The sequence below is a fragment of the Scyliorhinus torazame genome, chromosome 13, assembly GCF_047496885.1.
Source record: "Scyliorhinus torazame isolate Kashiwa2021f chromosome 13, sScyTor2.1, whole genome shotgun sequence".
Taxonomy (NCBI): domain Eukaryota; kingdom Metazoa; phylum Chordata; class Chondrichthyes; order Carcharhiniformes; family Scyliorhinidae; genus Scyliorhinus; species Scyliorhinus torazame.
The window spans coordinates 200,421,122-200,446,431 of record NC_092719.1 but is presented as its reverse complement, the minus strand read 5'-3'; the positions used below and the strand labels follow the sequence as shown (position 1 = coordinate 200,446,431).

The 25,310-nt window shown below is 45.0% G+C and overlaps 1 protein-coding gene across 4 annotated transcripts in view; it reads right to left on the bottom strand.

Annotated features, from left to right (window-relative positions):
• The window catches only part of celsr3 (cadherin, EGF LAG seven-pass G-type receptor 3), a 341,825-nt gene that overhangs the window by 74,488 nt on the left and 242,027 nt on the right, over window positions 1–25,310 (bottom strand). For 3 of the 4 annotated variants that reach the window (XR_011934213.1, XM_072472880.1, XM_072472881.1), the window contains exons 17-23: window positions 22,222–22,236; window positions 21,803–21,897; window positions 20,050–20,259; window positions 17,427–17,610; window positions 16,628–16,777; window positions 9,902–10,079; window positions 6,730–6,897 (exon numbers count right to left, since the gene is read on the bottom strand). Coding sequence is in view for 3 of the 4 variants with exons in the window: in XM_072472880.1 (XP_072328981.1) it covers window positions 6,730–6,897; window positions 9,902–10,079; window positions 16,628–16,777; window positions 17,427–17,610; window positions 20,050–20,259; window positions 21,803–21,897; window positions 22,222–22,236 (1,000 nt within the window). In the remaining variant the exon portion in view is untranslated. The remainder of the gene's footprint in view (window positions 1–6,729; window positions 6,898–9,901; window positions 10,080–16,627; window positions 16,778–17,426; window positions 17,611–20,049; window positions 20,260–21,802; window positions 21,898–22,221; window positions 22,237–25,310) is intronic. The other variant, XM_072472882.1, reaches the window with a different exon arrangement.

The window sequence follows — 25,310 nt, the reverse complement described above, 5'->3', positions numbered from 1 at the left end:
TTCTTGGAACCCCTCAACGCTATCGCCAGGGGCTCAATCGCCAGTGCAAACAATAATGGGGACAGAGGGCATCACTGCCTTGTCCCTCTATGGAGCCGAAAATATGCAGATCCCCGTCCATTCGTGACCACGCTCGCCACTGGGGCCCTATACAACAGCTGCACCCATCTAACATACCCCTCTCCAAAACCAAATCTCCTCAACACCTCCCACAAATAATCCCACTCCACTCTATCAAATGCTTTCTCGGCTTCCATCGCCACTACTATCTCCGTTTCTCCCTCTGGTGGGGCCATCATCATTACCCCTAACAACCTCCGTATATTCGTGTTCAGCTGTCTCCCCTTCACAAACCCAGTTTGGTCCTCGTGGACCACCCCCGGGACACATTCCTCTATTCTCATTGCCATTACCTTGGCCAGGACCTTGGCATCTACATTTAGGAGGGAAATAGGTCTATAGGACCCGCATTGTAGCGGGTCCTTTTCCTTCTTTAAGAGAAGCGATATCGTTGCTTCAGACATAGTCGGGGGCAGTTGTCCCCTTTCCTTTGCCTCATTAAAGGTCCTCGTCAGTACCGGGGCGAGCAAGTCCACATATTTTCTATAGAATTCGACTGGGAATCCATCCGGTCCCGGGGCCTTTCCCGCCTGCATGCTCCTAATTCCTTTCACCACTTCTTCTACCTCGATCTGTGCTCCCAGTCCCACCCTTTCCTGCTCTTCCACCTTGGGAAATTCCAGCCGATCCAAGAAGCCCATCATTCTCTCCCTCCCATCCCGGGGTTGAGCTTCATATAATTTTTTATAAAATGTCTTGAACACTCCATTCACTCTCTCCGCTCCATCTCTCCTTCCTCATCCCTCACTCCCCCTATTTCCCTCGCTGCTCCCCTTTTCCTCAATTGGTGTGCCAGCAACCTGCTCGCCTTCTCCCCATATTCGCACTGTACACCCTGTGCCTTCCTCCATTGTGCCTCTGCAGTGCCTGTAGTCAGCAAGTCAAATTCTACATGTAGCCTTTGCCTTTCCCTGTACAGTCCCTCCTCCGGTGCTTCCGCATATTGTCTGTCCACCCTCAAAAGTTCTTGCAGCAACCGCTCCCGTTCCTTACTCTCCTGCTTCCCTTTATGTGCCGTTATTGATATCAGCTCCCCTCTAACCACCGCCTTCAACGCCTCCCAGACCACTCCCACCTTGACCTCCCCATTATCATTGAGTTCCAAGTACTTTTCAATGCACCCCCTCACCCTTAGACACACCCCCTCACCTGCCATTAGTCCCATGTCCATTCTCCAGGGTGGGCGCCCTCCTGTTTCCTCCCCTATCTCCAAGTCCACCCAGTGTGGAGCGTGATCCGAAATGGCTATAGCCGTATACTCCGTTCCCCTCACCTTCGGGATCAATGCCCTACCCAGCACAAAAAAGTCTATTCGCGAGTAGACTTTATGGACATAGGAGAAAAACGAGAACTCCTTACTCCTCGGTCTGCTAAATCTCCACGGGTCTGCACCTCCCATCTGCTCCATAAAATCTTTAAGTACCTTGGCTGCTGCCGGCCTCTTTCCAGTCCTGGACTTCGACCTATCCAGCCCTGGTTCCAACACCGTATTAAAATCTCCCCCCATTATCAGCTTTCCCATCTCTAGGTCCGGAATGCGTCCTAGCATCCGCCTCATAAAATTGGCATCATCCCAGTTCGGGGCATATACGTTTACCAAAACCACCGTCTCCCCCTGTAGTTTGCCACTCACCATCACGTATCTGCCCCTGTTATCCGCCACTATAGTCTTTGCCTCGAACATTACCCGCTTCCCCACTAATATAGCCATCCCCCTGTTTTTCGCATCTAGCCCCGAATGGAACACCTGCCCCACCCATCCTTTGCGTAGCCTAACCTGGTCTATCAGTTTCAGGTGCGTTTCCTGTAACATAACCACATCTGCCTTAAGTTTCTTAAGGTGTGCGAGTACCCGTGCCCTCTTTATCGGTTTCACGTGATCAGCCGAGTTGGGGGGCTTCCTACCCCCCCCCTTGTCGATTAGCCATCACCTTTTTCCAGCTCCTCACCCAGTTCCCACGCAGCTGTATCTCCCCCAGGCGGTGCCCCCCCGCCCATCCTCTCCCATACCAGCTCCCCCCTCTCCCCAGCAGCAGCAGCCCAGTAATTCCCCCCTCCCACCCCCCCCGCTAGATCCCCCGCTAGCGTAATTACTCCCCCCATGTTGCTCCCAGAAGTCAGCAAACTCTGGCTGACCTCGGCTTCCCCCCGTGACCTCGGCTCGCACCATGCGACGCCCCCTCCTTCCTGCTTCTCTATTCCCGCCATGATTATCATAGCGCGGGAACCAAGCCCGCGCTTCTCCCTTGGCCCCGCCCCCAATGGCCAACGCCCCATCTCCTCCACCTCCGCTCCTCCCCCCATCCCCACCTGTGGGAGAGAGAAAAGTTACCGCATCGCAGGATTAGTACATAAAACCCCTCTTTGCCCCCCACATTCGCCCCACCACTTTGTTCGAACGTTCTTTTTAATAACCCGCTCATTCCAGTTTTTCTTCCACAATAAAAGTCCACGCTTCATCCGCCGTCTCAAAGTAGTGGTGCCTCTCTCGATATGTGACCCACAGTCTTGCCGGTTGCAGCATTCCAAATTTTATCTTCTTTTTATGAAGCACCGCCTTGGCCCGATTAAAGCTCGCCCTCCTTCTCGCCACCTCCGCACTCCAGTCTTGATAAACGCGGATCACCGCGTTCTCCCATTTACTACTCCGAGTTTTCTTCGCCCATCTAAGGACCATTTCTCTATCCTTAAAACGGAGGAATCTCACCACTATGGCTCTGGGAATTTCTCCTGCTCTCGGTCCTCGCGCCATCACTCGGTATGCTCCCTCCACCTCCAACGGACCTGCCGGGGCCTCCGCTCCCATTAACGAGTGCAGCATCGTGCTCACATATGCCCCGACGTCCGCTCCCTCCACACCTTCAGGAAGACCAAGAATCCTCAGGTTGTTCCTCCTTGCGTTGTTTTCCAGTGCCTCCAACCTTTCCACACATCGTTTCTGATGTGCCTCCTGCGTCTCCGTCTTCACCACCAGGCCCTGTATATCGTCCTCATTCTCGGCTGCCTTTGCCTTCACGACCCGAAGCTCCCGCTCCTGGGTCTTTTGTTCCTCCTTTAGCCCTTCGATCGCCTGTAGTATCGGGGCCAACAGCTCTTTCTTCATTTCCTTTTTGATCTCTTCCACACAGCATTTCAAGAACTCTTGTTGTTCAGGGCCCCATGTTAAACTGCCACCTTCCGACGCCATCTTGGTTTTTGCTTGCCTTCCTTGCCGCTGTTCTAAAGGATCCACTGCAATCTGGCCACTTCCCTCTCCTTTTTCCATCCGTATCCAGGGGGGATTCCCTTCTGGTTTACCGCACAGTGTTTTTAGCCGTCAAAATTGCCGTTGGGGCTCCTATCAAGAGCCCAAAAGTCCGTTTCACAGGGAGCTGCCGAAATGTGCGACTCAGCTGGTCATCGCCGCACCCGGAAGTCGCTTGCTGTCATTTTGTAAGCAATTGAGTTGTCATGGTTAATTTTGATTTAAATTATTTTTATTAGACAAAGCAGTATAAATGTCCACACATCTGCTCCACTCACAGAGCAGATCAAAGGGTATATATTAACGAATACTAGATTTAACTCCTTACCTGATAGCATTATTGATACAAAGTCAAATTAACATGGCTATCAAAATTTAATTATATCCTTTTGTACTTGAATGTGAGCATTGCCCAAAGCCCAACCAATTGGATGGCGTCCATTATACATCCAAAACAAATCAAAACCAGAAATGTCCATGCAGCAAGAATAATTAAGGACTACGATTAGATGTGTTACGATCCCAGTTGATGTTATAACTAAACGGGAAGACCCCAAAATGGAACGCTAGCTCAAAAGACCGTAATTTTTATTTATTTATTTTTAAAATGTGGAAGAACCGCTAACAGGACTGCTAACTAAAAACAAGAAAAAACATTTATTAAACATGGAAAAATTGGATTATAATACAATACTCCTTTAGTTGAGCAATTACATGCAGGTTTTAGGATTAAGTATATCTTAAGCTACAATGGTCTCATTAATACACAAATTATTTTTTAAGCACACATGATGACTGTGATTAGACACACTCCTTTCTAAATCCAAGTGATTGTCTGTGGACTTCTCCTCAAAATCCCTCCAGATGATTCTTACATTGTAGCTACACTGTCTCACTGAACTCTGGCTTACACGAGTGATTTCAAATTCCACTTCAGATAGTCATGCTTTCAAATCTTCTTTTAACTTATGTTTTCCCTCTGTTGATTCCATCAAGATTTCCCTTTCAGGTTTTACACTGCTCGCATCAGGTTTCCTTTGTCTTGAAGGCTTTCACACAAACTTGGAAGCCCAGCCACCGATTTCTACAATTATTTCAAATAATGTCTCCCAAACTATAGTAATTACTCACAAACCTTAGCACGATTGCAGATCTCTTTATGGCCTCTCACAATCCAATACCTTTTCAACGTTGTGACGTTACTGAACAGTAATCTGTTCTGTCCCCAGCCTCCTCAGTTCTATTAACTGCAGACTTCTTGGAAACTTCTCTTCATTTCTCTAGTTTCCTTAACTAGCTGAACTTCAGATTTCCAGCAACTGTTTTCTTAACCATTATTCCATCGTATGGCTTTCTTCTAGCAAGGCTGAGAGAGAGGTTTCCTACTTAGCTTTCTAAAACCAACTGCTTTTAGCAGAGCTGCCTTCTCTTTCACGTCCTATCTGCAACTGTAATCAAATTAGCTTGACCAAAACTTAAAAGCTTCTCGACCTTACAAGGTCGCTGTTGCTAATCAACCACTGCTAGTATATTTACTCTTCAGGCCACAGCCCTCGCTAAGCACAATAGAGAAAGAGTTGGAACTGGACCAACTTCCACACATACAAACATCTTTGTCCAGCATGAATCTAACTATAGGTTTTATCCTTCCCGACACAGAAACATTAAACAAAACCTACTTAAAACTATACCTTATTTCTAATGATTACCAATACAAATATACATCCCTTAAAACTAGCTTCATTATCTAACAGATGCTTAGGAGCAACAGTTTCAGATTGCTGTCCTTGACTGTAACTTATACAGATATCTTTTTATTTAAAAATAAATGTTTTATTTTAGTTGTGTCCAAATTTTGACGGCAGCTGTACCAAACAGAATGCAGTCGCAAGAATGTTGTCCAGTCTAGAATGTCCTGTGGTTGGGGGGGGGGGGGTGCAGTTAACTATATTCTCACAGCTTGTAGCTTGATGCTCGATCAATAACTCCAGTAGCGCGATTGGAAGACAATGGAAGGCTTTATTGGACTAGATGTTTCCCCCAGCAGTGCAGGTACAGAATGCAGCTGCTAGGGAGACACAGGCTCTTATACTCCACCTTGCTGGGCCGAACCAGCAGGCAGGCTTCACCAATGATCTTCCTGTCTCAGGTACCTCCCACACCAATGGTCTTGCAGCATCAACTTGGGTACCGTAATACCTCTAATACAGACTACCACATAGCTAAAGTGTAAATATCCAGTGAATTGCTGAGTACAGATTCCACTTTCTTGCACAAAAGCAAAACTCAATAAAAGAGTATTATAATAAAATACACTACACTGCGGCAGGCTGTCCAAATTATAATTCAGGAGCTAGGCTCAATGGAGAAAGAAAGGCTAGCAGAGCATTCTGCACAGTGAACTCCCTCAACTCCTAACACACTTATAAACTGATGAAATAGACAATGCAAGAAAACACTAGAAGGTTGGATCTTTGGCAGCAGCAAGAGAGGTAAAAAAAAAAAAAAATTGTTTATTTTGGTTTTGGATTAATCAGGCACAGTTTAAACGCAAGATATTTTCTTTATAACAGAAATAATAAAAGACAGAAATAAAAAAGACAGCTCAAATGCTTGGGGAAAACTGAATCCTCACCTGTGGAATTAATGGAATTCTCATCTGTCACGGGCAACCAATCAAACTGAACAACCTATGTTGTATTGCTAAATGGAAAGATAGGGCGAGATTCTTGAGCCTCTCAGCTGTATGTTTCTCGGTAACGGGAGGCGCCACACAGTTCACTGGCGGCAGGATTCTCTGCTCCCGCCATCGTCAATGTGAATTCCCATTGAAGTCACCCCACGCTGCCGGGAAAGCCACGGCATGGGGTGCACTGCCGCCGGGACCAGAGAATCTCGCTGCTAACGAATGGCCAAAGAATTTTGGCCATAATGTTGAATTGATACACTGAAACCTTTGTCCCATAAACCAGGAGCAATTTCAGAATTTCTCCGGTTTATTTATTTCCATTTGGATTATGAGGAAGAACATTGACCCTGGAAACGGGTAGATGTGGGTGCACCCAACCCCACGGTTTGTATTTTTGCTTTTGCACGCTCTTCACACTTCATTGCAATTTCAATTATGTGTCTGATATCAGGCACACTATGTTGCAACTGGTCTAGAGTCTGTATTATAGACTTACTCATTGACAATTTGCTGCCCCTCCCAAGTGGCTCTGAACTTGTGCCAAATATGTGCCAACGTCAATTTCTGAAGCTCAGAGACTACAGTACATAAGGAAACGTACTTGGTATTACACCCATTGTTACTTGCTTTTTGGGCTATCAAAAGCAACCTGACATGGATACCTCCATATACTTACAGACTGGAATGATTCCATTGGACACATAAAGGCTTGCTGCGATTAGCAGTCTCCAGTAGACGGAACTCCAGTGTCAGTGGTGCGGTCAAAGCTCCATGGACAAAGGTGTTGTTGTTGAAGATGGAGATAGTCACGATTGGAGAGTTCATTACAGGATGCTTTGGAAGCCTGTAATTCAGAAAGTTTGAAGGTGTTCAATAATTCTGAGACAGAAAGGACTGAGAGAGATTGGAAGGGTGCTTCAACCTAGTTCAGTTTATTGCACAAGTTCTGGTTCAAAAATAAAGAAGAAAATATGGAAGATCACAATTCCCTATAACAGGTTTACAACTTCAGCCATACCATCAAAGGGAGACAAATTGTAATGACCAAGCCTTTCCTAACAAAATCAGTAAAAAATTCAATGATGAATCAGCCACTTGAGCACACAATCCAGCCTGACATTTCAGTACAGAACTGAGCAAGTGCTGCATTGTTGGAGAAGTCAGGATTTAAGCAAAGGTCCCATCAGTCAATTTAAGTGATGTCAAAGATTCCTAGACATTATTTGAAGAAAGGCAGGCTAATTTATCATAGAACCATAGAATTTACAGTGCAGAAGGAGGCCATTCGGCCCAACGAGTCTGCACCAGCCCTTGGAAAGAGCACCTACTTAAGACCAACCTCCACCCTATTCCCGTAACTCAGTATCCCCACCTAAAAAAAAGTGAAACTGTGCGAAACATAAACAGAGGACAGCTGGAGACATGTAAAAATTATGAGACAGAAACAAGAAGAATCTCACACAAGTAGAAAATAAGAGTTGAACATAAACACAAATTGTAAAGCTTGAGAAAGCAAGAGAAAGAAAAAAGGGAGGAAAGAAGGCATAAGAAAAGACCCAGAACACTGTAAAGTGGCTAATGTAACACCACTGTTTAAAGGGTGCGGCAAAAAGGGCAGAAGATGGGAAATTATAGGCCGGTTAGCCTGACTTCAGTCATTGGTAGTGGTTAGCACTATCGCTTCACAGCGCCAGGGTCTCAGGTTCGATTCCCGCTTGGGTCACTGTCTGTGAGGAGTCTGCACATTCTCCCCGTTTCTGTGTGGGTGTCCTCCCATAGTCCAAAGATGTGCAGGTTAGGTGGATTAGACATGCTAAATTGCCCTTAGGTTAGATGGGGTTGCTGGGTTACAGGGATAGGGTGGGGGTGTGGGCTTAAGTGGGGTGCTCTTTACAAGAGCCAATGCAGACTCGATGGCCGAATGGCCTCCTTCGGCAATGTAATTTCTACGAAAGATTTTAGAGTCTGCTATTAAAGATGAGGTCACAAAGTACTTGGAATGCATGGTAAAATAGGACTGAGTCAGCACGGTTTTGTCAAAGGGAGGCCATGTCTGACAAATCTGTTAAGAGTTTTTTGAGGAGGTAACAAGGAAGTTAGACAAAGGAGAACCAGTGGACGTGATTTATTTAGATTTCCAGAAGGCGTTTGATAAGGTGCCACATAGGAGACTGTTAAATAAGTTAAGAGCCCATGGTGTTAAGGGTAAGATCCTGGCATGGATAGAGGATTGGCTGACTGGCAGAAGGCAGAGAGTGGGGATAAAGGGGTCTTTTTCAGGGTGGCAGCCGGTGACTAGTGGTGTGCCTCAGGGATCTGTGCTGGGACTACAACTTTTTACAATATACATTAATGATCTGGAAGAGGGAACTGAAGGCACTGTTGCTAAGTTTGCAGATGATACAAAGATCTGTAGAGGGACAGGTAGTATTGAGGAAGCAAGGGGGCTGCAGAAGGATTTGGACAAGCTAGGAGAGTGGGCAATGAAGTGGCAAATGAAATACAATGTGGAAAAGTGTGAGGGTATGCACTTTGGAAGGAGGAATTTATGCATAGACTATTTTCTAAATGGGGAAATGCTTCGGAAATCAGAAGCACAAAGGGACTTGTGAGTCCTTGTTCACGATTCTCTTAAGATTAACGTGCAGGTTCAGTCGGCAGTTAAGAAGGCAAATGCAATGTTAGCATTCATATCAAGAGGACTAGAATACATACCAGGGATGTACTACTGAGGCTGTATAAGGCTCTGGTCAGACCCCATTTGGAGCATTGTGAGCAGTTTTGGGCCCCGTATTTAAGGAAGGATGTGCTGGCATTGGAAAGGGTCCAGAGGAGGTTCACAAGAATGATCCCTGGAATGATGATCTTGTCGTATGAGGAACGGTTGAGGACTCTGGGTCTGTACTCGTTGGAGTTTAGAAGGATGAGGAGGGATCTTATTGAAACTTGGAGGATATTGCGAGGCCCGGATAGATTGGACGTGGAGAGGATGTCTCCACTTGTAGGAAAAACTAGAACCAGAGGACACCATCTCAGATTAAAGGGACGATCCTTTAAAACTGAGATGAGGAGGAATTGTTTCAGGCAGTGGGTGGCGAATCTGTGTAACTTTTTGCCACTGAAGGCTGTGGAAACCAAATCACTGTGTCTTTAAGACAGAGATAGATAGGTTTATGATTAATAAGGGGATCAGGGGTTATGGGGAGAAGGCAGGAGAATGGGGCTGAGAAAATATTAGCCAGCTGTTATAACCTGCCTACTTACCATTGGCTGGGGACTAATGACTATCCCACAATCCTGTGGGAGTATGAGCTTCCCCAATGAGGGGGGCGGAGAAACCACTAGTAAACTCCTAGTAAAAATAAGCTGGCCAGTTCAGGAACCAGGAGGAAGGAGTATGTAGCAAGGGAAGTTACTGCTACTGTTATGTATATATGTTATGGTAAATAAATGTTATCACTTTGTATCCTTAAAACTCGTGCTGGATTCTTCGTGGCCCTTACAAAACCAGGATTGAATGGCGGAGCAGACCCTATGGGCCGAGTGACCTAATTCTGCTCCTATGTCTTGTGGTCTTATAAGACAAAAAATGTACTGAGCACCAATCAGAGACTAAATCAGAAAGAACTGAAAGGTGGAAGACAAGAGACAACAGCATTTTTCATGAGCATTGCCAGAAAGACCATCCAGACTGTATAATGAACAATAAATAGGTAGCTATATTTCAGAATTGATCAGAACTCTGAAAATTAGCGTATTATTTATTTGAATAGTTTGTTCACTAAAGATACTTGAATATCCTCAGCACTGCGGAAACCACATGTCACACTTCAATGCTGAACCCGTACCTTAGGTTACGCCGGTCTGTGTTGAATCGCGCAGGTAATAAACTACCGAGCGTTCGATAAATGAGGAGGATCAGGATGGTCATGGTGGGCTCGGGCTCTGGTAAAATCCGTTGGTGTAAAACTTTACTGGTTTCATTCCGCACTTGGATGGAGCTCTCTGCTTTGGAGGCGGGCACAGCTGCACAGGATGAAGTGAGAGGCATATACAACATTACTATAGATTGCGATGGTAGGAAACCAGTCAAACTGCTTTTAGCGCACATGGGTTCAACAACACTTGTCATGTGAGAGTAGCTTTAAGAAATGGGTGTTTATAAATGTGTATATAACTATCTGTAGTGAGAGTACCTTTAAGAAATGGGTGTTTATTACTTCAGTGATGTCAGAGAGTGGGTGGAGCTGGGCTGTGTCAGATTTTTACTTTCGCTTTAGGCTTTTTGCTGCAGGGTGGGTTTGGTTTCATTTTAGTTTTGGAGAAGCTGCAATCACAGCAGGATGTGTGTGAATCTCTGCAAGCTTATGAATGTCCATTTGCTGATTTCAACGTGGTACCTGTTCTCAGCAGTGAGGTTTAACCTGAGGTGCTTCTGTTAAAGGTTTTGTTTTAAGTCTTATGGATGTTAAAGGAAAGCTTTGTCTTTGGGGGGTTGTAACTGAATTAATGGTTGCTAAGATGTTCACTGTATGTTTTGAGTTCATAGAATAAATATTGTTTTGCTTTAAAAAATACTTTTCCATTTCTGCTGTACCATACCTGTAGAGTGGGCCGTGTGCTCCCCATACCACAGTCTATTAAAAGTTGTGGGTCAGGAGACTTCCGGGTGCGGCGATGACCAGCTGAGTCGCACGTTTCGGCAGCTCCCGGTGAAACGGACTTTTGGGCTCTTGATAGGAGCCCCAACGGCAATTTTAACGGCTAAAAACACTGTGCGGTAAACCAGAAGGGAATCCCCCCTGGATACGGAGGGAAAAAGGAGGAGAAAGTGGCCGGATTGCAGTGGATCCTTTAGAACAGCGGCAAGGAAGGCAAGCAAAAACCAAGATGGCGTCGGAAGGTGGCAGTTTAACATGGGGCCCTGAACAACAAGAGTTCTTGAAATGCTGTGTGGAAGAGATCAAAAAGGAAATGAAGAAAGAGCTGTTGGCCCCGATACTACAGGCGATCGAAGGGCTAAAGGAGGAACAAAAGACCCAGGAGCGGGAGCTTCGGGTCGTGAAGGCAAAGGCAGCCGAGAATGAGGACGACATACAGGGCCTGGTGGTGAAGACGGAGACGCAGGAGGCACATCAGAAACGATGTGTGGAAAGGTTGGAGGCACTGGAAAACAACGCAAGGAGGAACAACCTGAGGATTCTTGGTCTTCCTGAAGGTGTGGAGGGAGCGGACGTCGGGGCATATGTGAGCACGATGCTGCACTCGTTAATGGGAGCGGAGGCCCCGGCGGGTCCATTGGAGGTGGAGGGAGCATACCGAGTGATGGCGCGAGGGCCGAGAGCAGGAGAAATTCCCAGAGCCATAGTGGTGAGATTCCTCCGTTTTAAGGATAGAGAAATGGTCCTTAGATGGGCGAAGAAAACTCGGAGCAGTAAATGGGAGAACGCGGTGATCCGCGTTTATCAAGACTGGAGTGCGGAGGTGGCGAGAAGGAGGGCGAGCTTTAATCGGGCCAAGGCGGTGTTTCATAAAAAGAAGATAAAATTTGGAATGCTGCAACCGGCAAGACTGTGGGTCACATATCGAGGGAGGCACCACTACTTTGAGACGGCGGATGAAGCGTGGACTTTTATTGTGGAAGAAAAACTGGAATGAGCGGGTTATTAAAAAGAACGTTTGAACAAAGTGGTGGGGCGAATGTGGGGGGCAAAGAGGGGGGTTAAAAAGGGGGGAAAGAGGAGTTTTATGTACTAATCCTGCGATGTGGTAACTTTTCTCTCTCCCACAGGTGGTGACGGGGGAGGAGGGGAGGTGGAGGAGATGGGGCGTTGGCCATTGGGGGCGGGGCCAAGGGAGAAGCGCGGGCTTGGTTCCCGCGCTATGATAATCATGGCGGGAATAGAGAAGCAGGAAGGAGGGGGCGTCGCACGGTGCGAGCCGAGGTCACGGGGGAAGCCGAGGTCGGCCAGAGTTTGCTGACTTCTGGGAGCAACATGGGGGGAGTAATTACGCTAGCGGGGGATCTAGCGGGGGGGGTGGGAGGGGGGAATTACTGGGTTGCTGCTGCTGGGGAGAGGGGGGAGCTGGTATGGGAGAGGATGGGCGGGGGGGGCACCGCCTGGGGGAGATACAGCTGCGTGGGAACCGGGTGAGGAGCTGGAAAAAGGTGATGGCTAATCGACAAGGGGGGGGGGTAGGAAGCCCCCCAACTCGGCTGATCACGTGGAACGTGAGAGGGCTGAACGGGCCGATAAAGAGGGCACAGGTACTCGCACACCTTAAGAAACTTAAGGCAGATGTGGTTATGTTACAGGAAACGCACCTGAAACTGATAGACCAGGTTAGGCTACGCAAAGGATGGGTGGGGCAGGTGTTCCATTCGGGGCTAGATGCGAAAAACAGCGGGGTGGCTATATTAGTGGGGAAGCGGGTAATGTTCGAGGCAAAGACTATAGTGGCGGATAACGGGGGCAGATACGTGATGGTGAGTGGCAAACTACAGGGGGAGACGGTGGTTTTGGTAAACGTATATGCCCCGAACTGGGATGATGCCAATTTTATGAGGCGGATGCTAGGACGCATTCCGGACCTAGAGATGGGAAAGCTGATAATGGGGGGAGATTTTAATACGGTGTTGGAACCAGGGCTGGATAGGTCGAAGTCCAGGACTGGAAGGAGGCCGGCAGCAGCCAAGGTACTTAAAGATTTTATGGAGCAGATGGGAGGTGCAGACCCGTGGAGATTTAGCAGACCGAGGAGTAAGGAGTTCTCGTTTTTCTCCTATGTCCATAAAGTCTACTCGCGAATAGACTTTTTTGTGCTGGGTAGGGCATTGATCCCGAAGGTGAGGGGAACGGAGTATACGGCTATAGCCATTTCGGATCACGCTCCACACTGGGTGGACTTGGAGATAGGGGAGGAAACAGGAGGGCGCCCACCCTGGAGAATGGACATGGGACTAATGGCAGATGAGGGTGTGTGTCTAAGGGTGAGGGGGTGCATTGAAAAGTACTTGGAACTCAATGATAATGGGGAGGTCCAGGTGGGAGTGGTCTGGGAGGCGTTGAAGGCGGTGGTTAGAGGGGAGCTGATATCAATAAGGGCACATAAAGGGAAGCAGGAGAGTAAGGAACGGGAGCGGTTGCTGCAAGAACTTTTGAGGGTGGACAGACAATATGCGGAAGCACCGGAGGAGGGACTGTACAGGGAAAGGCAACATGTAGAATTTGACTTGCTGACTACGGGCACTGCAGAGGCACAATGGAGGAAGGCACAGGGTGTACAGTACGAATATGGGGAGAAGGCGAGCAGGTTGCTGGCACACCAATTGAGGAAAAGGGGAGCAGCGAGGGAAATAGGGGGAGTGAGGGATGAGGAAGGAGAGATGGAGCGGGGAGCAGAGAGAGTGAATGGAGTGTTCAAGACATTTTATAAAAAATTATATGAAGCTCAACCCCCGGATGGGAGGGAGAGAATGATAGGCTTCTTGGATCGGCTGGAATTTCCCAAGGTGGAAGAGCAGGAAAGGGTGGGACTGGGAGCACAGATCGAGGTAGAAGAAGTGGTGAAAGGAATTAGGAGCATGCAGGCGGGAAAGGCCCCGGGACCGGATGGATTCCCAGTCGAATTCTATAGAAAATATGTGGACTTGCTCGCCCCGGTACTGACGAGGACCTTTAATGAGGCAAAGGAAAGGGGACAACTGCCCCCGACTATGTCTGAAGCAACGATATCGCTTCTCTTAAAGAAGGAAAAGGACCCGCTACAATGCGGGTCCTATAGACCTATTTCCCTCCTAAATGTAGATGCCAAGATCCTGGCCAAGGTAATGGCAATGAGAATAGAGGAATGTGTCCCGGGGGTGGTCCACGAGGACCAAACTGGGTTTGTGAAGGGGAGACAGCTGAACACGAATATACGGAGGTTGTGAGGGGTAATGATGATGGCCCCACCAGAGGGAGAAACGGAGATAGTAGTGGCGATGGATGCCGAGAAAGCATTTGATAGAGTGGAGTGGGATTATTTGTGGGAGGTGTTGAGGAGATTTGGTTTTGGAGAGGGGTATGTTAGATGGGTGCAGCTGTTGTATAGAGCCCCAGTGGCGAGCGTGGTCACGAATGGACGGGGATCTGCATATTTTCGGCTCCATAGAGGGACAAGGCAGGGATGCCCTCTGTCCCCATTATTGTTTGCACTGGCGATTGAGCCCCTGGCGATAGCGTTGAGGGGTTCCAAGAAGTGGAGGGGAGTACTTAGGGGAGGAGAAGACCACCGGGTATCTTTGTATGCGGACGATTTGCTACTATACGTGGCGGACCCGGCGGAGGGGATGCCAGAAATAATGCGGATACTTGGGGAGTTTGGGGATTTTTCAGGGTATAAATTGAACATGGGGAAAAGTGAGTTGTTTGTGGTGCATCCAGGGGAGCAGAGTAGAGAAATACAGGACCTACCGTTGAGGAAGGTAACAAGGGACTTTCGTTACCTGGGGATCCAGATAGCTAAGAATTGGGGCACATTGCATAGGTTAAATTTAACGCGGTTGGTGGAACAGATGGAGGAGGATTTCAAGAGATGGGATATGGTATCCCTGTCACTGGCAGGGAGGGTGCAGGCGGTTAAGATGGTGGTCCTCCCGAGATTCGTCTTTGTGTTTCAGTGCCTCCCGGTGGTGATCACGAAGGCTTTTTTTAAAAGGATTGAAAAGAGCATCATGGGTTTTGTGTGGGCCGGGAAGACCCCGAGAGTGAGGAAGGGATTCTTACAGCGTAGCAGGGATAGGGGGGGGCTGGCACTACCGAGCTAAGTGAGTATTATTGGGCCGCTAATATTTCAATGGTGAGTAAGTGGATGGGAGAGGAGGAGGGAGCGGCGTGGAAGAGATTAGAGAGGGCATCCTGTAGGGGGACTAGCCTACAGGCTATGGTGACAGCCCCATTGCCGTTCTCACCGAGGAACTACACCACAAGCCCGGTGGTGGTGGCTACACTGAAGATTTGGGGACAGTGGAGACGGCAAAGGGGAAATAATTGAGCCTTGGTGGGGTCCCCGATAAGAAACAATCATAGGTTTGCCCCGGGGGGAATGGATGGGGGATATGGAATGTGGGAAAGAGCAGGAATAACGCAACTGAAAGATCTGTTTGTGGATGGGAAGTTCGCGAGTCTGGGAGCGCTGACCGAGAAATATGGGTTGCCCCAAGGGAATGCATTCAGGTATATGCAACTGAGGGCTTTTGCGAGGCAACAGGTGAGGGAATTCCCGCAGCTCCCGACACAAGAGGTGCAGGACAGAGTGATCTCAAAGACATGGGTGGGGGATGGTAAGGTGTCAGATATATATCGGGAAATGAGGGACGAAGGGGAGACTATGGTAGATGAACTAAAAGGGAAATGGGAAGAAGAGCTGGGGGAGGAGATCGAGGAGGGGCTGTGGGCAGATGCCCTAAGCAGGGTAAACTCGTCGTCCTCGTGTGCCAGGCTAAGCCTGATTCAGTTTAAGGTATTACACAGGGCACATATGACTGGAGCACGGCTCAGTAAATTTTTGGGGGTGGAGGATAGGTGTGCGAGGTGCTCGAGAAGCCCAGCGAATCATACCCATATGTTTTGGTCATGCCCGGCACTACAGGGGTTTTGGATGGGGATGACAAAGGTGCTTTCAAAAGTAGTAGGAGTCCGGGTCGAACCAAGCTGGGGGTTGGCTATATTTGGGGTTGCTCAAGAGCCGGGAGTGCAGGAGGCGAGAGAGGCCGATGTTTTGGCCTTTGCGTCCCTAGTAGCCCGGCGCAGGATATTGCTAATGTGGAAAGAAGCCAAGCCCCCGGGGGGTGGAGACCTGGATAAATGACATGGCAGGGTTTATAAAGCTAGAGCGGATTAAGTTCGTCCTAAGGGGGTCGGCTCAAGGGTTCACCAGGCGGTGGCAACCGTTCGTCGAATACCTCGCAGAAAGATAGACGGAATGGAAAAAAGAAGGCAGCAGCAGCAGCCCAGGATTGGGGGGGGGGGGGGGGGGCGGGGGAGAGGAGGAACCAGAAGGACTCTCAGGGTTGTTAATATATACTGTATAGTATGTATAGGTCGTTGCTACAGATAATTATATATTGGACTGTTAAATTATATTTTTGGAGAGTGTTACTTGTGACAAGGCAGTTGCCAATTAGGGCTAGTTTTCATTTTTGTTATTTATTATTTATTAATTTTTTGTTTATAAAATAGGTAATTGTTATTTGTGTTGTTATAATATTGTATAAAGGATGCACAATGTACTGTGTTGGTTGACCAAAAATTTTCAATAAAATATTTAATTTAAAAAAAAAGTTGTGGGTCAGGTGAACTCCATGATACACTTTGGGGTTCTCTAAACCCTGGCCCAAAACACTCTTCATGTTTATTCATTGAAGTCCACAGCCTCAGCAACAAGCATTGTTTATGAAATCCCATCCATCTATTATTGTCTCTCATTTATGAAATCCTATCAACTTTCACTGATGCACATCTCTGAAAATGTACCACAATAATTGACATGCATCTTCATTGAAATCATATCTGCAGCTGTTTTCTGTTTACCTTTAACTTTTGATGGAAATAAAACAGATGTTGGCAGTACTATGTGCGTCTGTGCATCCCAAGTAGACTGGCCACGGAAGAGTCCACTGTGATAGCGGGGGAATCGTTTCCTTGTCTTAGTGCTTTTCTCCACATGATCAATAGTTAGGACTGAAACAAATGAGGATTAATGGGGGGCACAGTCAGGATTTCTTAGTGGTGTAAAAATATGCAAAAAACACACAACAATGCCTTAACCTTTTTGTTTTCAGTATTAACAAAGATAGACCAATAAATATTTTCCTCTGATATTCAGAAAAAAACAAATAATCATAATTAACTTAGGTAGAACAAAGTTACATTTTGTTTTTGTAGGCTGGGTATTTTTTCGTGTTCAGCAACTGAGATCTGGTGCGCGATCGAAAAGCCTTGTTGCTCCTGACTCAGTGCCGGATTGGCCACTCGCGAGATTTGCAACCCTCGGAATGGAATGCCTCACAAGATCTAATCAGATCTCATGAGATGTCAGAATCTCGATCTCGCCCTCGCTGGGCGATATCCAGATTAACATATTTAAGTGAGCCATTAGACTCATTTAAATATGTCGGCACCCAACACTCATTAGGTCCGGGAATGAACGACCGCCCCGGTATGAGATTGCACCCCAAATTACAAGGAGGAAAACTAATTTGTGACAAAGCATGTTATGCACAAAATGCTTCACCCATAGGCTAATTTGCATGGAAATGTAAGAAAACAACATGAATGACCAGCCCACAAAATCCACTACACTCACAGACATTTTGAAAGAGGTACTCACTTATATTAGGGGTTACAATAGCAACTGGATTGAGGTAGGTGAGCTTCATGTTTTGTGCCAATGTCCTCATGTATTCCTCAACTTGCTCCATCAGGTGAGCTGCTCCTCGCTCTGTCTGCTGAAGTGTATTCCAGTGTTCTGTATTTTCTGGATCCAGAGCCGCACTTCCTGTTCTGAGGAGGTTCTAAAAATTTTACACAAGAGCTGGTACATCAACGGTATAACCTGGAATATCATACAACAACTAACAATGGCTTGCTGTTTACTTCAGATGAGCCTTGCATTACTGCGTGTTAACGTAAAAAGAAACAAATCTGGTGAGATTTGATTTCACAGTAAGACAGCCTGAATCCCAATATTTATAATGTAATTGACATTTTTAAAAATTAAAATTAAAAATTAAATTAGAATGTTGCAGGCTCATCCTAATCAGTGCAAAACCAAATAAGCTTCTAGAGAATTAGGACAACAGGAAGTGTTTTCATAGAATCATAGATTCGAAGACACTTGCAATCAAATTGCTTTGGGCCAGATTTTACTAGAGCTGTCCTTACACGATGGGTCAATAGTCAGATTTGGGAGATTATTTTCCCACAGAACTGTTGGAAGTATGAGCTGATAACAGCACATCAAGGGCAACGGGGCATTTGGGATCCGAGTGAAGAACAGGACAAACAGGTAACCTCATTGGTGAAGGAGATACAAGGACTGAAAAGCATAGAAAGAACTGAGGAGGGTGAATTAGTGTGAGTGAATTCTACATCAACTCAGGCTCAGGAACAATAGATTGGATTAAGTGAGAGAAAACAAAAAGAAGTGCTTTACCATAGCTAGCGCACTGTGAAAATCTTGCTCCGCAGTCTTGCAGTGAGGCACTACACTACTGCACATGCTTAACGTGAGCGTAAAATCTATTCTATCAATTCAAGAGTTTTAAAAAAGTAATTTGATTTATTTTCTTTACTTTGGCACAGATTGGTAAAAAAGAACGAGTGTTAATTTAAATCGAGGGCCTTTGACTCATTATTAAAATATTAATTATAATGGTTTGAAATCTTATTTAAACAAATGTAATCTAAATTAAGGACAATTTGATTTATCTTGCATATAGCAAATAGCTCCAGATTAATGCTCGACTACAAATTTAATTCCACAGATCAATGAAACATTGCAAACTATGTATGCTTGTTTCAGATTAATAATTAAAATTGTAATCATTTGAAAAACGAACCTCCAGTATTTTATAAAATTTAAATAATCCCAAAGCACATAGTGACATGGTTAACCTAATCTCTATTTATGACCTTTTACGATGGATTTCTCTGTAAACAAGCTTTGTTTTAATGAGTTGCATGGGGAATAAATATCTCTTCATAAATAAGTCATTGACTTTTCATAATTCCAAGTCTTGCATTATGAACTGTAACAGGAGCAAAAGGTTCTACTTACAGATTTGATAAATTCAACAATTTTCTTCTTGGGCAGCTACTGCGCTATTCTGCTTCTCTGTATGACACCCTGCTCATTTCATGGAGCCACCTCAATCAGGCTGGGGTTTTCCCCACATCACTGAAGGGATAAAGACAACGGCTCTGTATGTCTCTTCACACTTCATCCACGAGCACACAGTGTTGGCATAAAAAGCCACAACAGCCTTGGATACTGGTGTGCAAGATGTTGAAGACTGCCAGCTGATTGGAAATGTGCACTCTCGTTGAACGTTGTGCTTTTTAAGGTTTAAAAATATATATTTCAAATAGCAGCGATTTAATTTGGTAATACTGTATAATGCCAATCAGATTAAGTGAGGCCTTCCCATACTGCTCCTATTTATGCTCAGACAATCTCCAAGAAAAAAGCTAACCTATAACGTAAATGTTCTTTGTGGGTCCCATTTTAATAATCACCAAATTCAACAAGCTGGACAAGAGTTTTGTTCATGACTGCCAGCCGGCAGAACCATTGTCACCCCATAGCGAAATCTGTTTTTACATTCTCTCTCTGCGTCTATGGAATAAACACATGAAATCATGTTGATTCTTCATGCGGTTTCCGGGAATAAAAATGACACCTTGTGCCAGAAAGGAAAAGTCCAGAAAGGGTCACTCCATGCTCCTTCTGAATGTTATTTACTGGGAGGTAAAGAAGAAAAAATAATTTGGCAATGACTCCACTGTCAAGATAATCACTTGCGCTCATGTGGCAATTATCATTTTTGTTGGAATTTATTTTCCCACCAATTATGCTCACTGAATTAATAAACATTCTCAGCCTAGAAGGTCCAATTGTTTGCCTTATCCATATGAACAATATCAAGGTTCTTGTCCATAAAGTTTGCCTTCTCTATTTTTCTGTCTCACCATTTTGTCTTCACTTCAATGAGCAAAATATTATTGGCATCTCCCTTCTGCACAACACCAGATGGTAGTAAACTGTTTCTCTTACATGCTGTGCACATATATAGGAATTGACACTGAGCCACACTAAAGTTGTGTAGCACCAGATGGGAGTAAATTGTTCCCTTTACCTTGTGTTTACTGTACCTGAACAGGAGTTGGCACTGAGGCTTAAGTGAATTGTTTTTTTGTGTCCACTATGTTATGATGTTTCTCACGAGTTTTACCTCTGTAAAATGTACATCCTGTGTTGCTGTAAGGTTAAATCCACGTTGTCTGCACTCAAATTCCAGCATCTTCAAGAGAAGGCGATATGTGATGTGGATGTCATTTCCAAAGTATTGGTCCATCTCCTCTGTGACAGTACGCATATGTCGAGCCAGTTTCTTTGCCTCAATGGTATTTAGTTCAGTTTCGTCCCTCTCCAGCCTTTCCAGCTGTCAACAGAGACAAGACAAACTATGTCACAGAAGTCACAATGGTGCGTGTGGAGTAAAGTATACAAAAATAGGCGGTAGACCATGGACGGTTGGGCCAAACGCCAAACTCATCGATTGTTTAAACTCATCTTGCCTCATTGGTTAAATCTTGTCAGGTGGCCATAGAGCTATTGGATGATTCATGTCAACCAGCAATATCTCATAGAAAAGGAATTGCAAGTATATTTAAACGATGTAACAGATTATAAATCACCAGAAACATACAGCAAATATAAATCAAGTGAGAGCTGAATCTGTTTCTGGCTGGGGAAGAGGTCACTGCTTAAAAAAGCTAGATACTACAAAGGTATCAGAGTTAGTGATCTTTTGGACTAGATTCCATCATATAAAGGGTTAGAATATCAAAATTTCTTCCTCCAAGTTAGCCTAGATTTTTAATGTTGTTTTTGCCTTTCACAGGAGATCACAGTTTTAGGTGGATGGAGGATGCACATATTATGTCACATAGTGTGATGTGCGCTTTTTAGATAAGAGGATTTTTTGCTACCTGTCATTGTTCGTATATCATTGCAAGGATTATATGGCTGTTCTTAAAAATCTTATATAAAAGATTAAATCATAGAAGCATGGAAGATTACACACAGAAAAGGTAACCCAGTCAATCAACTCCGTGTTCAACCAAAGCTAATCACACACTCCACCCACTTTCCATCGGCCGTATCTTCCTTCACTTCAAATTACTATTCAGTGTTCAGTAAGATGCAATATTCGCCTCAGCTACTTCTTGTGGTAAATCATTCCATTTTCCAACACGCCTCTGTTCAAAAAGAAATCTCTTAATATCTTCAACTCAGATTGGTTTACATTTTCTGACGGCGAATCCTAGATTTTTAAGATTTAGTGATGAAAGTTCCTCACCTCAGTTAGGAAGGAGCATAACCGTATCAGTCAGCAAAGGGTACTATTGAACTTTGACATCAAAGTACACTAATACGATCTACCACTTGAGCTCTCTGTCTGAGGGCAGGTCATCTGTTGATTATTTGCCAAACAATGCAGAATGTTTTATTAGGAGTAATGTGTCGCTGCAGACCCTGAGTCTGCCTCAGTTGGAACAGTGACTGAACCCTGCGAGGTTAAGAGTCAGTCTGATTCACACACTAGCCGTCTAGTCAGCCCTCTCCCACCTTTGTACCATCTATTCACAGATAAATGGCATTATTTAGCAACTTATTTGAGGGGATACAACCAACGTTATTTGGGAACAATTCCCAAGCAACAATCTTTCGGCAGAAAATTAGGAAATGGCACAGGACAGGATAAATGAGTAGGTCAGCTCCTCAAAATATTCCCACCATATTGGAGTTAAAAATTCAACCTTTAATATCTTATTGACTATCACAATGGCCACATTGCAGCATGTATTTGCGTAATGTTGCAGCTGAAATTTTCCCTAGAAATGAGGTTAAAATTGATTATCTTTAGTTCAAGACACATTAAGGTCTGAAAACCGCAGTAGGTTTTTCACAATGGTACTTACAGTGTCTGCCAGTTGTGTGAATGGTGGAGACGTACAGTTAAAGAGATCTGGTTCCAACCAGCCATGTTCCTCCCCACAGTGGCGAATGACAGTGCCTGAAATAGGTGGCCATAATATAAGATAGGTATCCGAGAAAGCCGAGAAAGAAATAAAAGCAGAAAATGCTGGAAATATTTAGCAGGTCTGTCTGGCAACATCTGTGGAGAGTACAGAGTTTTGAAGAGTCATATACACTCAAAACGTTAACTCTGTTTCTCTCTCCGCTCCTGCTGACAGACCTGCTGTTCTTTTTCCAGCATTTTCTGTTTTTATTTCAGATTTCCAGCATCTGCAGTATTTTGCTATTATTTTACCAAAATAACTTCCACATCAAGCCAAGCAAAGCGTCACACAATCCAGCTGTGAGCAGAACAACTTACCAGCAGCCCGCATCTCTGCAAAGCAAGGGAGAAGAGGAAAAGAAATACAAGTCAAGATGACAAAAAAAGTGTGTGAAAGGAAGCTGCACATCAAAACTGTGCGCTGAGAGAGGTTAAAGAAATTGCCACCTGTATGTCTTTCAAACATCACTTGATTCTTGAACTTTTCTTTGTTTACACAGCAAGTGCAAAAGTACTGAGCTCAAGTGTATAAAAAAGGATGCATTAACATTGGGCGGGATTGGCCTAGTTCAAACAAAAGTGCTTACATGCCACAGAATCAAAGGGGAAATAAATTAAAGATGCTAAAAGACTGTGTTCAGAGAAGAAAAGTGGGCAGGTTTGTCAGGGCATATACAAAAGAGCATGTCACAAAGTGGGAGGAAGAGAAAGGCACAAAAATTGTTAAGAGTTAGACAGTGAGAAAGGGTACGAGGGTGTGTGTGTGTGTGTGTGTAGGAAACAAAAATGAGTCAAATATAGTAACGGTCTTTCCAAACTGAATTTGAAACTAGTACTGGTGCAAAGTGTTGGATAAAATTCTTCTTATTTTACAAAAGATTTTTAATTTTTACAATTAAAAATTTGTGCATGTGCACAAACGCATTTTAATTACTGCAGACTTGTCATACAGGACCCCAGAATGTGGTTGAGGGGGTGGTGGGGGGGAGGTGTCAGCACATTTTGGGCTGGGGTGGGGAAGGCTGGTAAATTTGCAGGGCATCAGGGCTCCTTGGCAAGGTGCCACCATCGGGGTATTTTACTGACAGCAGGAGGCAGGCCAAGGCAGCAGGCAGCCAATTTCAATCATTGTAGGCCAAAGTGGGGCCACTTAACGGTACTGTTGAGATCTTGCCGATGACGGTTGACCCTTGCCCTACCGCATGTTGAGGCTACCAGCAAATTGGAGAGTCATGGGGAGTCATGGTTTAGTTAAATAAAGATGGGGCCATGGGAAAGAGAGGCAGTTCCCACAGCTCCAATGATTTTCTTCAAGGGGTTTACCCTCCAGAGCAACACTAATTTACTTCTGCCAACCTGTCATAGGCCCCGGGTTTCCTGCCTGCCTAACCAACGATCACATATTAAAATCTAGCCCCTCTTTTTCATTGGATTTACTGTTCCTGAAAGTTGTGCAATTTTATTTTCTTTCTCAGATTTTGAACTGGTTTCCAAATGTCCATTGCGCCTGCTCTGCCATTTCATAAAATCATTGTCTGATCTGATTGTGCCCTCAATGCCATTTTCCCTCCTGCTCCCCATAACACTTAACTCCCCTGTCGATCAAACATCTTTCCAATTCAGCCTTGAATATATTCAACGACCTTGCTTCCACTGCCCTTCGTAGAAGAGAATTCCAAAGGCTAAGGGCTCTCTGGGGAAAATAAATCCTCCTCATCTTCAGAAATGGGAGTCCCCTTATTTTTAAAATGTAAGTATATCCCTCCTTAAGCAAGACAATCAAAACCACACACTACTTCAGGTGCAGTCTCCGGCTGTAGCAAGGTGTGCAACGTTTATACTCCCATCCCCCTTGCAATAATACTCCATTTGCCTTCCAATTACTTCCGTGCCTGCATGCTAACTCTTTGTGATTCCTTTGTACTGCAGCATTCTGCACACTCTCTCCATTTAAGTAATATTCTGCTTTTCTATTCCTCATGCCAAATTGAACAACTTCACATTTTCCCACATTATATTCGATCTGCCAACTTTTTGCCCAATCACTTAACTCACGTTACATCCCTTTGACCTGTCTATATCCCAAATCTGAAATCTGAGCTGCTGAAGCAAATTAGGATCTCTTCTATACAAATTAAGGTTCCAAAATAATTAACTTGCATTGCAAGAGGTGGGTTATGGTAGTCTTTCAAATTGAACTAATATTGCTTCATGCTCACCATTACCTGCAAGATATTGTACTCATTAACAAGAGAACAGATTTTATGAGAATCCTAAGAGGTATAAATTTGCCTTGGGCAGCAGCACCTGGACATCAATGCAAAAGAAAATCGAAAATAGTGGGAATTAGGCTGCCGATTTCCCAAGATCACGCCATTGAATCACAACACGAAGGATAACATTCGGCCCATTGTGTCTGTGCTAGTTCTCTGCAAGAGCAACTTGGCTCGTTCCACTCATCTACCTTTGGGAGCCCTGTGACTTTCTTTTCAGGTGCTTATTCAATTCCCTTTTAAAAGCCCCAGTTGTATCTACTGCCACCATTCTCTCAGACAGTGCATTCCAGATCCTAACCACTCGCTGCATGTTTCCTCATGTCGCCATTAATTATTTTGCCAACCACCTTAAATCGATGTGCTCTGGTCCTCAATCATTCTGCCAATGGGAACAGTTTTGCTGTATATTCTCTCTCGATCCCTTCGTGATTTTGAAAAACTTGTAATTTGTTTCAGAGTATACGCACAGCATATCCTAAAATAACTGCAATCGGGAACCTTGTGTGGGCTATCTGAACTTCTCTGGGGCAGAGTTGCAATACATTCTATGATAGTCACTCCTTTTAAAAATATAAATATCCATTTTTCATGGCAGCTGGGTTGACTGGTTAAAACTTTCATTTTGCTGTTTGGATTCAATTCTCACCTCATCGGCTGTGGTTCGATTTATATTAGATTGAGTTACCAGCAGCTCTTGAGAACGTTCAGTGAGAATGCAGGAAAAGACAATGAAACAGAGAGATAAATGTTGCCAGATCTTCACTAACCTGTACAACGTACCACCCGAAAATCCTTCAACTTCACTTCTTCTCAGTTCAGCTACACCTGAAACCCTCAGCCCAGCTACTGATAATTCTAGACTTGACTATTCCAGTGTGTCACACATTCCATCCGCTGTAAAGTCGAGATCATCAAAAGTTCTCCTGCTCAAGTCTTAACTCGTACCAAGTTCACCCCTGTACTTGCTGGCTCCTGGTCAAGCGATGCCTCCATTTAAAAATTTTCATCCTCGTTTTCAAATCGTTCCATGGACCCGTTCCACCCCATCTCTGTCATCTCTTCTAGCCCCACAATCCTCTAAGATCTCTACATTCACCTAATTCTTGCTTTTCGAGTACCCCTGTTCAATCA